Here is a 13802-nt window from a genome sequence, read left to right on the forward strand (position 1 = left end):
TCTAGACGCCCGGTCATCTGACCTTCCTTATCCAAAAACTCCACCACATCCACGGACAAACCCATCCGAGAGCGAGGTGTCGAGTAACAACCAGTGCAAAAAAACTTGTGACTCCAAAAGCCGAAAAGTGTCTCCAAATTCCGTAACGACGTCATCATTAACCCAACCACAAAGACAAGAGGCAGTACAGATAATACAGGCTTACAGTCTATTTTTTTTTTTCCTTTATTTTTTAATCATACGGTATTATTTATATTAAAAGATGAAGAGTATGTTTTGTATTTTTTGAACAAACGACATTAGATGAGCTTAGTTTTACAGTGAGCTAATAATAATATATTTGAAATTCGTTTTTAATGAAAATCAAATCTAAAATTTCTTACTTACAACCTATCTTTGCACTAATATTTTGATCAACAATAGCATAGTATTTAAGAAAAGACTTAAAAATTAGTTATTTATGTTGTTGTGCATCTTACAATACGAGTGTTAAAATGTGTGAGTGACCAATCCTGGAATGAAGATTTCTTCGGATTTTTTTTGTAAGGGTTATGAAAATCTTCAAACTTGTTCTGTAATAAATTATTTTAAATATTATTTATTTAAAAATATATAACGATAAACGGATAGATTTGAGGAGATCCTCACAATTATTCTCGTTCTATATTGGGAATACACATATAGACGGAAAGAAAGAGGGAAAAAAGAAAATACAAAAGAAAATGGCAGAAATTAGATGATCTCTATTTTCTAGGTCCACAGAGCCCAAAGCCATAGCCAGAGAAGCAATTTCGGCTTCTTTTGGGGTTTGAAAATTGGGTTTCCAGTTTTGGAGGCTAGGTTTTTCTGGGGGAACGACTACGACGGCAATGGCGGAGCAGAGGAACAACAAAAACAGGTGGAACTGGGAGGTCAGTGGCTTCGAGCCAAGGAAGTTGTCTTCTTCGTCGTCGTCGGCTGCGGATGCAGCGGCGTCCAGCTTCGACCATCACGACGATTACAAGCCCGGTGCGCCGCTAGTTAGGCGATACTCGATCTCGGCTGCGTCGGCTTTGGCTCAGTCTGAGCTCGCCAACTCCAACTCCAACAACCAGGCTGTGGCTTCCAAGCTCCAGAAGCTCAAGGATAAAGTTAAGGTAATGGGTTTTGAGATTTTGGGTTTTGTAATTTAGGGGCTCAGAGTTTGATTTATGGAGTTTTGAGCTGAATTAGTGGTAATCTTAGTGATTAGTGTGCTTTAAGAGTGTGGTGTGTGTGTGTTTAGCGCCAATGGGTTTTGAAAATTGAAGCTTTGGGTATAATGTGAAACATATTCATGTAGATCACTTCATTGGTGCTTCTGAAGTTTTGCTTCTGTTTTTATGTAAAGATTATATTGGATTTAGGAGGTTGGGTGCCCTTTTTTATCTTCTTCTTTGGAACAGCTTGCTAAAGAAGATTACTTGGAGTTGAGACAAGAAGCAAGTGAGTTGCACGAATACTCGAATGCGAAACTCGAACGAGCTACACGTTATCTTGGCGTTCTTGCGAACAAAACCCGAAAACTAGGTAAGGGATTTGGTTATGTTGTTTGATTGTGCGGTCTGCTTTCAAGGAGGATTTTTTGAAGTGGCCCAAGTAGGTTTCATGGGAGAGGGTTTGATATTAAATCTTACAAAATGAAAACTATATGAATGTAATTTCCTTCAAGAGTAGTCTTGAATTTGATATTCCTCACTTGTTTACTACTTCTTTGTAAGGTTTATTCATGTTCTTGGATAATCTTGATGGATTTGAAAGTTTGTCATAAAAAAAATGTCAGATCAGTTTGCTCTTGAAACCGAGGCCAGAATTTCTCCGCTCATCAATGAGAAGAGAAGGTTGTTCAATGACTTATTGACAGCCAAAGGTACTCATCTTCTGTGAGTTTTCTCTTTTGGAATTCTCTCAGTCTCTCTCTGTTTCTCACCCTCACTCCCTCCCTCCCTCCTGTACACATTCTTCACACATAAAAATGTATGCACGCATGACCAGTTATATTTTTATTTCCAAGTTTGTTGAGGTACTGTTGCAGTATTTTCTAACTAGACTTTTTTATTCCAGGAAACATAAAGGTATTTTGTCGTACAAGACCGTTATTTGAGGATGAAGGTTCCTCAATTGTGGAGTATCCTGATGATTACAATATCCGTGTCAATACTGGTGATGGTGCCCTGTCCAACCCCAAGAAGGATTTTGAACTTGACAGAGTTTATGGACCTCATGTTGGACAGGGTGAGAATAACTATTCTTCATTCATGGGTTTCACCTCTTTTGTGGTTCTACCATGTGAAATTTTAATCATATACTCCTACTTTGATTTTGTGGAAAAAAATACTCCCTACTTTAAAGTATGCCTGCTGCTAAACTATCTTTGACATTTTTTGTCGGTCAGCTGAACTTTTCCATGATGTTCAACCACTGGTACAATCAGCATTGGATGGATATAATGTTTCCATATTTGCATATGGACAAACCAACTCAGGAAAGACACACACTATGGTTGGTATCTCTTCCTTTTTTTTCTCTCACTGTGTGTGTTTGTTTGTGTCTTTAGTGATATGCATTTCTGATGCATATATGTTTATACTCACCTTTTGAAAAGATATTAGAAGTGATTTTTCACTGTTAGAATTTAACCTTTTAGGACCTTTTCCTTGTTTTTTGCATTTCTTTCTGTAAGCTAGAGAATTCTTTCAAATGGTTACCTCATAATAAAAATGAAATTCAATGTACTAATGCATGAATTTAAATAGGCGCAATGTGGGTTGTGCCTTTCACTCTGGGTGTTTCGTGCCTTTTTGGTTTGTCTTTAGTACACTAAGAGATTTACCTGTACTTGTTTTTTTGGTTTTTTCATTTGAAATTCATGATCATTGTTTCATCTGTCCACCAGCTTAATGATATTTGGACTTCTTTAACCTTCTTTCAGGAAGGATCTAGCCATGATCGTGGTTTATATGCTCGGTCTTTCGAGGAACTATTTGATTTATCCAACTCTGATTCCACTTCTACTTCAAGATTTAAATTCTCCGTTACAGTTTCTGAGCTCTACAACGAACAGGTAATTATTGTTATTGTTAGTATTTATGTTTTCTAGTTTATATTTATTTGAATGGCTTTTGAGAATGGAAACCTCATGATGGTTTGATGTGGATCCCTGCCATTTTCTTTTAGATGAGGGATTTACTCCCAGAATCAGGAGATGCTCTACCAAAGATTCGAATGGGATCACCAGAATCCTTTGTAGAACTTGTGCAGGAAAAAGTTGACAACCCACTGGACTTCTCTAAAGTATTAAAATCTGCATTTCAGAGCCGAGGAAATAATCCATCAAAGTTCAATGTTTCTCATTTGTATGTTCCAATTTTGTACCTCAAACTTTCATACATTTTTAATATGGCTAGTATTTAATGTAAAGTCATACTTTTGGTAACTTAGTTAAAATGGTAACCTCTATCTTTCTTTTAAAAAGAAGTCCCTTCATATTACTGAATGAGAACACCATGCTTAAACTGTGAGATTTTGTTTTCTTTTTTCTTTTTAATTATGACAATTCCTGATGTTTTTCTTAACAGTTTTAATCTTATCACTGTTCAGCGATCACTCAATTAGTGAAGTGATCATTATCATCTAATTTGGTACCAAAAGTGATCATTATAACTCATACACCTTTTCTGAAAGAAAAAAAGGATCTATTTCAACTTGTTAAAAGTTTTGTTTCCTATGATTAAAAAGACAATCTTCATTAAATAGCAACTTGAACTTGTTTGTTCACTTTTAGCAGACAATCTTCATTTAATAGCAAATTGAACTTGTTTGTTCACTTTCCTCTGCTAAAATACTTTTAGTGGCTATATAACTTGTTTATTCAATTTAATCTACTTAAAATTCTTTTCTTTTAATAGCTACATAGTTTATACATATTAAGTTTAAGGTTTTCGGTGTGGAAAAAAAAGTTAAACTGAAATGGGGTTGTCTGGTGATGGCTATTATTTGGGTATTTGGTGAGGAGGGAATCAGTGTATCTTTGAAGATTTTAGGGAGTTGGAAGTGGAGGAGGTGTGGAAGAAGGTCAAGTTTTGGGCAGCTCTTCAGGCTCATGTATCTTCTGTTTTTCCAAACAGATCCCCATCTGATATTGTTCACAATTGGAAAGCTGTAGTGTTAGTGCCATATACATGTAGTTTGTTGATTTAGTGTTGTTTTCACTTCTACTAACGGTGAATTACTTGCCCACTTTGCTGTACAGTTTCTATTAAGTAACAAAAATTCATCTTTGGAGAAAAGTTATCTAAGTTAATTGTTGACATGGTGGAATATTGTCTGACATTTGACCAGACTTGGTTGAAGCTACAATCAAGTGGCCTAACCCTGACTAGATAGTTTCCTTTTACTTACTCAATGTAGTCTACGAGATGGAACTTAAACATATACTTACTCAAAACTTGAAAAAAGACCACTGAACTGTCCAGTTTTAAGGGGTTATAACATTAGGAGAAAGGGGAATAGTGGAACCATACCATACTGAAACAAGTTTGAAAACTAGATAAAGAAGTTCAGTATGTGTAGTGATTTGTTTTTGCATGCATGCTTGCCTATGTGTTACAACTGTTCAACGCTTTAATTTATCTGAAATAGATTCTTGCTTCACTATTGTCAGGATCGTCACGATACATATATATTATAACAATTTGATCACTGGAGAAAACACCTACAGCAAGCTTTCTCTAGTTGACTTGGCTGGAAGTGAAGGATTAATTGCCGAAGATGATAGCAGTGAGCGCGTTACAGACTTGCTGCATGTCATGAAGTCACTTTCTGCGTATGTTACGTTGACTTATCTGATTTTTGTGAATTTAGTAAGTTTTGGTTTCCAGCAAGGTTGCCTATAATTCAAAGAATGGTTCATGTTGGTTTTGAACTCATGAGCAGTATATAATTTTCATTTTGTATAATTTCTTAGCATGTGATCAACTATGTTTCACATATGCACATTTGGATACTACATAGGTGGTTGCATTTTATGTTCAATCACAACGACATATCGGCTTCCTTTTGAATCCATACTGAAAAGTTTTTGCATGGCTGCTGAAGCCAACCTGTTATCTTGTGTCTTGTATATTTACTCATGCCGTCCTGTACTCAAATATTACTGATTTGACACTGTGCATGTAGGTTGGGAGATGTGTTGTCTTCTTTGACTTCAAAAAAGGATGCTATACCTTATGAAAATTCAATGCTTACCAAAGTACTTGCAGACTCACTAGGTATTCCATTCTCCTTATTGTCTATGTTAGTACTGATCTTGGCTGTGCAATTCCAAGATGAAGGGAAAATAATGAACAACAATTTGTATAATGCTTTTTCTAGTTGTATATGTTTGTAACTGTCTCATGGGTACTTGTGATTGACCGTGGTGTCCATTACCCTATTTTCCCCTGTATGCTTGACTGGAATTATCATTTGCTAACATGTACAGTTGATTTATATTAAATCCTTTTATCAATCTTGTTAGAAAACTGGCTTTGAGTTCTTATTGAAACAAACAAAAAAAAAATTCTATAGGTGGAAGTTCAAAAACTCTGATGATTGTTAACGTCGTTCCAAATGCTTCGAATTTGTCGGAGACATTATCATCTCTCAATTTCTCTTCTAGAGCTCGAAATGCTGTTCTAAGCCTTGGGAATCGAGATACGATAAAGAAATGGAGAGATATTGTAAGCTCTCTCTCTCTCTCTCTCTCAGTTTGAGTTTTTTTCTTCTTTTTTGTCATCATTGCACATCAAAGCAAGTAAATAGAATAGGCATGACATTGTTAACTAAAACTGGATATACTAATAGTAAAAACAATAACATAAAAAGCTTGCTTTTAATTGAAGCACAGAGCCCTTAATAAAACCTTGCTGACACAAGTGAGAATCACTTCGAAAGACAATCTACTTACAAGCTTATGCTGATAAGCGAACTGTGATCAGCAAAATTATGAATTTATTTCTGCTGAATTTTAATTTGTGATGATTCTTGTAGGCAAATGATGCACGTAAGGAGTTATATGAAAAGGAAAAAGAAAGTCAAGATCTGAAACAAGAGGTTTTGGGACTTAAACAAGCACTCAAGGATTCAAATGATCAGTGTGTTCTGCTCTTCAATGAAGTGCAGAAGGCATGGAAAGTATCGGATATGTTACAGTCAGATTTAAAGGTTTTATAACTTCCTGAATTTGATACAGCTTTCTAGTTTACTTGCATGTTTCTGGAAGCCAGTAAAACTTCCTGTGTACTTTGAACATGTTCTGGAAGCCACTTTTAATGTGTCTGCCTTTGCTGAAATGTTAGAAAATACGGCTTGGATTTGCACTCCAATTAATTAACTTCTCCAGAGTTACTAGTAGTCTAATTTAGTGATTTTCTTTTTTTTTTTTCATAAATTTTCCTTCTCAACCATGATAATGTGGTTTTGTCTAGTAAGCATGGTTCTAAACTGGTTTAATATTCTCATTTGATGCAGGCAGAGAATATGATGCTTGCAGATAAGCAGAAGATAGAAAAGGAGCAAAATGCACAGCTTAGGAAATCAAGTAGCTCAGCTGTTACAGTTGGAGCAAGACCAGAGAGTGCAGCTTGAACAACGAGATTCTACAATTCAGGCCTTGCAGGTTGGTCACGTGTCTGCATAATCTTCTCATTTATATGTTTTAGAGTACAATGTGATTCCATTAAAAAATTTCAGGAACTACTGTATACATTCATATTTTCAGTTTAATCTATGCTGCATATTTGTCTGATGCCAGTGTGTGCTCAAGAAAAGAGTTACATGTTTTCAGATGATTTTTTAGAAGAATGTCCCACAGAGATAATCATGCCCATCTACGTCATATCAGCATGGTTACAGTAAGATGTAACAAGGAGTCCATGCTAAAAAGACATTGTAATATTCTTTGTTTAGCATGCACGAGTATGAGTTGTGTCACAGTCGCCAACTTTAGTTTAAGAAATTTATCTGCACATAGTGCAGGCTTGAAATTTAGTTTAAGATGATATGTGTGGGCTTTATGTGACAAGTGAAGAAGAAAGGAAAGATCTCGACATTTTCTTTATAGCACTCTTCATACGAGCAATTGGTCGTTTCATGGCATTCTACTTTCAAAATTTGGGTTAGAAAATTTAAATCCTCCATTGTTTTGTAGGCATATGATTTTTCAATAGAATGTGATTAAATTGTTTGAAGTGTATTTGGGTCAGCATATTGTTTGATATGTTTCATAGTTAACTCTGCTCATGATATCATAGTTTTGAAGTGAATGTTTATGTTTCAATTGTTTGGTATTGTGGTTCTTCATTAAAGTGATTATCACACGTTTTCCTTGTCAAGTTGATTGATCATGTTTTAAGGTTTCAATTACGTCGCATATTAAATGGTTGAACTCTGGTGGACGATGTAATAATATGAAAGTTTCCCATTTATGCTTCCTAACCAAGAAACTTTTCGGTGCAATGTTGCACCACATGGTGTTGTCCAACATTAACTGTTCGATACAGGCCAAAATTAAAAGCATCGAGTCCAAACTCAGTGAAACCCTCCATTCCACTGAAGATCGGTCACCATTAGTCTCTGATCCAGGGTCTGGAATTCTATCAAATTCCAAGGCAATGGGGGACGGCATGGATTCTCCTCCAGTAACTAAGAAATTGGAAGAAGAGCTTAAAAAACGTGACGCATTAATAGAGGTGTGCAATACTTCCATAATTCTATGTTTTCTGTATGTAGAATAATACTTGCAAGTTAATGCCAATGGATCATTGTTAAATGACCTCTTATATTTGTGTAGATCTCTAGTTGTACATGTGTTTGAACATCTGTTATCGATCCTATCTGTAATCTAAATGAATTTTCATTTCTCATGCAACAAGTTCACAAACCAACATAGACTTGAACCCTGCAAGAGATTAGATTTTAACCTTTTCAATTTAACTCATAATGACACACCATCAAAGGAAAAAATTGATATTTATAGACACAAACTGATCTTGCTAAGAAACTGCTAGTGGCATGTAAAGATGAAGACCATTAGACCGTAAAAACTAGTATAAACTAGACTGGTGAAGTAACAAAGTCTTGATGAGTCATTTTTTTTTTTTTTTCAAATAATATTTACTTAATGAGTCATTTTAAAAAATCAAAGGCACATTCCTTGGGAACAAAAAATTGTGTTATGAAGAGGTTCTTCCACAATGAGTTATCTCGTACCAAGTCATTGTTTGTGCATGCCAGCATGAAAATATTCTTTTTTTTTTTTTTTAATCTATTTTCCCATTTTCAATTGATATGCTCATTTTTATATGCTTATTTGTGTTCTGAATGGATGGCTAATGCTCTCTCTGTCTTTGTCTCCCCCTCCCTCCGTCTCTCCCTCTCTCTCACCAGAGGTTGCATGAAGAAAATGAAAAGTTATTTGATAGATTGACAGAGAAAACATCTTTGGCTGGCTCACCAAAGGTAATTTCCGTTAATCCCACTTTTGATGTGGTTGTGCGCTTTCACAATATAAAAGTTTATTTCATCTGATTGTTACACATGCTATTTCATGTATCTGCTACATTCTTCTGGTTTTTCTCATTTCCTTGTGGCATCTTATGTGCTTATTTTTATTTCTGCCTTCGTCGTTTTCCTTGATTCAGTAATTCATGGAAACCTGTGGAGTGCAGGTGGTTGGATGTAATTCTGGGTGTTTATTGTTATAAAAACACTTTAAGATGTGTGCAATGAATTTTTTTTTTTTACTTTAGCATTCTGAGTCCCGACTCTATTGTAACAGTTTCATTTATTCATATGGTATTGATTGTTCTTTATTATGATGCCATTGGATTGAGTGAAAATGTTTAGGGGTTCAAAATTCTATGAAAAGCTTACAAGCTTGTAGAAGTGTGGTGTCCTATCACAATCTATTGTCAGATAATAAGCTGGTTCCTTTACTCATTTGTGATATTTAAGCAATTTTACTACTGTGGTTTGTTTAGGGTATCAACAAATTTCTAATGTGTTGGTGTGTATTTTCAGTTGTCAAGTCCATCATCCAAAGGGCCGCTAAATTTTCAGTCTCGGGACCTTGTGAGGTAAGACTTTTGAATAAAATAACTCAACATCCCTTATTTCCTTAAAGAAAAACCTTTCTTAAACAAACTTTCTCTTTGCAATAATTTAAAACAGGAATGATAGTAGAGGACACTCGATGGATGTTGTTCCTTCATCACTGGCAGCTGCTGCAGATAGGACCGAGGGTACTGTTGCTTTGGTGAAAACAGGTGTGGAGAAAGTCAAAACAACGCCGGCAGGAGAATATCTTACATCTGCCTTGAATGACTTTGATCCTGAACAGCATGACAGCCTTGCTGCCATTTCGGATGGAGCAAATAAGCTTTTGATGCTGGTATGCTTGGGGCTCGTTTGGGAAGTGCTTTTAAATGACTGAAAGTTTTTAGAGAAGATGTTCTTGGGAAGTGCTTCTTGTCTGATAAAATTAAAAAAAAACTGGACAAAGAGGGAGAGAGAGTAAATATACTTAATGCGTGCAGCTTTGAGATGTTGTTACATTAACTGTCTCTTTACAAATTACAGGTTCTGGCTGCAGTAATTAAAGCAGGGGCTTCTAGGGAGCATGAAATACTTGCTGAAATAAGAGATGCTGTTTTCTCTTTTATTCGTAAAATGGAACCACAGAGGGTAATGGACACCATGCTTGTATCCCGTGTTAGAATTTTGTATATTAGATCGTTGCTTGCTAGATCACCAGAGCTGCAGTCCATCAAGGTAATGAAGTTAAATAATAGATACTAACCTTTTTATTTGTATGCTCCTTTTTCTTTTTCTTTGTTATTTTCTCAATGTCGGCGTGGGGTGCTGCCAATGCTTATTATTTCTTCTTATTCTTCTTCTTTCGTTATAGGTTTCTCCGGTTGAAAGTTTTCTAGAGAAGGTTAATACTGGACGTAGTAGAAGTTCCAGCCGGGGTAACAGCCCTGGAAGATCTCCTGTGCGCTATGTTGATGAGCATATCCAAGGCTTAAAGTGAACCTTAAGCCAGAAAAGAAGTCAAAGTTTTCATCAGTTGTATCAAAGATACGAGGACTTGATCAGGTAGTGTCCTCTCTCTCTCTCTCTCTCTCTCTCTCTCTCTCTCTGTATATAAACAAGGGATAAAGGATAGAAAAGCGAATCTCAACATGCATGCACTAGGCAGACGAGGATGAGGAAAAAAAAATCTAGCTATGCTTCTGCCATTTTATCTATTTTAAAGCACAAGAGTGGAAGTGTCACTTTTCTTCGTGAACCTCTTTCTCATTCTTCCCTTTTTTGGTGCTTCTTCACTACCCATATGTACACTACTTTAATAATTTTAACCTTTTTCTGCTAGTGTTCTCGTTTGTTGCAAATGGTTTGTATAATGTAGCACTCAGCTCAGCATTCAAATGTACAGGATACTCCAAGGCAGCAGGTAACTGCTGGAAAGCTTAAGGAAATAAATGAAGAAGCAAAAAGTTTTGCAGTTGCAAACAAAGCTCTTGCAGCTCTGTTTGTGCATACACCAGCTGGTGAGCTCCAGCGCCAACTTAGATCCTGGCTTGCAGAAAATTTTGACTTTCTCTCTGTTACTGGAGAGGATGCATCAGGAGGGACAACTGGTCAGTTGGAGCTCCTTTCAACTGCAATCATGGATGGTTGGATGGCTGGACTTGGTGCTGCAGTGCCTCCTAATACAGATGCTCTTGGCCAACTTCTATCCGAGTATTCAAAGCGGGTCTACAGTTCTCAATTGCAGCACTTGAAGGTATGCATGGATTTATTGCAGCCTAGTACTACTGTAGAGTAGGTATCGGAGATCACCACATTATGGTTGGCTTAGTGTTGCTTTTGATCCCTATAAAATGCCCGGAGGCCCAATTACTTAGATAATAAGCACCACATAGTTGGTTTGCTATTGATTTTTCTCCCCTAAAAATGCCTGAGGGCTTAATTAATTTGATAATATGCAACTGGGAAATCTGTACCTTTCTATTCATAGAAACTTAGGAATATAACATTAGCATAAATTTTATAACACCCTGCCCAAAACGACGTCGTTTTGGGTTGGGCTGTTTAAAGAAAAATTATGATAATTCAAACCCCTAGGCTATCGCCTCAGGTGCCTAGGCTAGTTTATAGCTCACTCCCACTGGGCAAAGGCGTTTCTTGATAGCCCTGCCCAAAAACCCACCTAGGCTAGTCTCAATACTAGTTTTTCAAAACATTGGTCCATATACTGGTGTCTTTCTATTCATCTTTTGGTAGCCTCTTTGTTGTATTTATGCCCATTAGCATTTTTGTGGTTTACTTGTTGAATTTGGAGTAACGATGTTTATTTTCCTTTAAACATGAAATGCAATATAAATACTTCTACTATATATATCTAAGATGCAGCTTGTTTTGTGATGCTCTATCAATGAATTATTTGTTGATTTCTGAATTTCTTTCATGTTCCAGGATATTGCTGGTACATTGGCATCAGAAGGGGCAGAAGATACTGCACAGGTTGCAAAACTGCGATCAGCTCTCGAGTCTGTTGATCACAAAAGGAGAAAGGTAATCATTCTTTACTGATATATGTGCATATCTTAGAAAGTATTTCTTACCTATATTGTGCACTTCATAGATGAAAATTTGCACGTCCAACAGAAAGCAAGAAATCCTTCTAACAAAAAGGATGTAATTCTACTAAAATATCTACGTTAAAAAAAAAAGGGCAAGCAAAAGTTTTGGCCCTCCGGGTTTATTGGAGTTTCATATATTTGGAAATTACTGAATGGCAACTGGCATCCGAGTTGGAATTCTTCTTTTTATGTTTCCATTTTTGGTGTTGGTAACTTGGTTGGCTGAAATGATATTCTCTTCTTGTGCCCATTATTGGATATTATGCTGATTTCTTGATTGCATCAGATTTTGCAACAAATAAGAAGTGATGTAGCCTTGTTGACATTGGAAGATGGTGGTCCACCTATTCAAAATCCTTCCACTGCTGGTGAAGATGCACGATTAGCATCTCTCATTTCCCTCGATGGCATATTGAAACAAGTCAAGGTACTCTTTTTACTTCTAGTGTGATACTTAATGATTGGGATTTTGTAAATTAGAAGCAAGATAATATAATCTTACTTTTTTTTATTTATACAGGATTTAATAGGACAATCGTCTGTAAGCACCTTAAGCAAGAACAAAAAGAAACTAATGCTTGCATCTCTAGACGAACTTGCTGAACGGATGCCTTCTCTTCTGGACATTGATCATCCTTGTGCACAAAGACAAATTGCTGATGCTCGTCATCTAATCCAGGTATCTGAAATTCTGAACACTTATAAATATAGATATACAGATACTGGGTAATGTTCTCTTGCTAGACTCTGAATATGGTCCACGCGTTCTGGTACAAATTAACCTGATCAGTTGTCCATATTCACGATGTAATATAAGCATTTTATGTTGCGAGACAATCTGGTAAGAGGATATTTTGCAACATAATTTGTCTTTATTTTCTCTTTTGTAACAGATGCTTCTTGTAAAGTTGATGTGTTAATGCTTTCGACTGATCCTTTATTTGCTTCACCCTTGAATCTTATTAATGTTGCTTGCAGTCTATTCCTGAAGAAGATGATCTTCAAGAGCAATCTCATGCTCGCAAACCATCTACAGATTTCGTGGGGGTTAATACTGAAACCGATGTGGCGCAGTGGAATGTCCTGCAGTTCAATACAGGCTCCACGACCCCATTTATCATCAAGTGTGGAGCAAACTCAAGTTCAGAACTGGTCATTAAAGCAGATGCCAAGATTCAAGAACCTAAAGGTGGTGAGGTTGTCAGGGTCGTCCCAAGACCATCTGTTCTGGAAAGTATGAGCTTGGAGGAGATGAAACATGTATTCTCCCAACTCCCTGAGGCTCTAAGCTTGCTTGCCTTGGCAAGGACTGCCGATGGAACACGAGCTCGGTATTCTAGGCTGTACAGGACTTTAGCCATGAAAGTTCCGTCTCTGAGGGATTTAGTCGGCGAACTTGAAAAGGGGGGAGTCCTAAAAGATGTGAGGTCATGAAATGTAGAAATCTGTTGGGACCTCCATCGTTTGTGTTGTTTCGGATGTATGTATGAAACAAATACTATCATTCTGAGGTGTCAAAACAATTCGTATTGTGATTTGTAATCTGTTGATTCGTGTTGTGGTGTGTATACAGGCATGTCAGTGATTGGCTCACTAACATATTACCGACTCTCTATTTCTTCATCGTGGTTCATATGCAAGTTTAAACATGTTAGAGTGACTTTATGACCAGATTCGTAGGAGGGAGCATCACTTGCACTGATTCCTCACTTCCTAACTAGCTATATAACTCATTAACGCTATTGCCATTTTAAAAACAATTACGCGTGTCTCGTGTCAAAGGACATGGGACTTGTTCAACATGTGGTATTAACCGTGTCGTTTTCGGACCACCTAGCTATCGTATTAGCTTCAAACTTAATTCCTGTTCTTCCAACAAAACTTTGAACATTCAAGGGACAGAATTCTTGTTCTTCCGCCTCGAATAAGTGGGTAATTGAAGAAAGTTGGGGTTTAACTATAAAACCGAGTAATGCAATTACTTATAAGCACAATCCTTTCTTTTCTTGAGGTGAGATTTATGCTTTTAACGTGATAACTCATGTGTGGTGAATTTTCAAGCATTACATATGAACAACAAAAATTAGGTGCCATGGA

At 36.6% G+C, this 13802-nt stretch overlaps 1 protein-coding gene across 1 annotated transcript; it reads left to right on the forward strand.

Moving 5' to 3' along the window:
* Positions 1-699: 699 nt before the first annotated feature.
* Positions 700-13328, forward strand: LOC125473419 (kinesin-like protein KIN-14B). The gene is given in 25 exon segments (XM_048576188.1): positions 700-1136; positions 1425-1548; positions 1802-1888; positions 2083-2253; positions 2414-2520; positions 2951-3082; positions 3196-3374; positions 4682-4843; positions 5197-5288; positions 5587-5738; positions 6049-6222; positions 6529-6591; positions 6593-6676; positions 7560-7748; positions 8446-8517; positions 9079-9134; positions 9229-9448; positions 9637-9828; positions 9965-10079; positions 10082-10155; positions 10496-10846; positions 11539-11637; positions 11992-12132; positions 12226-12384; positions 12684-13328. Coding segments are annotated over 25 exon segments (3918 nt in total). The 5' UTR covers positions 700-869; the 3' UTR covers positions 13140-13328.
* Positions 13329-13802: the final 474 nt, after the last annotated feature.

Source organism: the organism of the source record quoted next, unplaced genomic scaffold (assembly GCF_019419815.1).
Source record: "Pyrus x bretschneideri cultivar Hongxiangsu unplaced genomic scaffold, Pyrus_bretschneideri_v1 Contig86, whole genome shotgun sequence".
In the NCBI taxonomy this organism is placed as follows: Eukaryota; Viridiplantae; Streptophyta; class Magnoliopsida; order Rosales; family Rosaceae; genus Pyrus; species Pyrus x bretschneideri.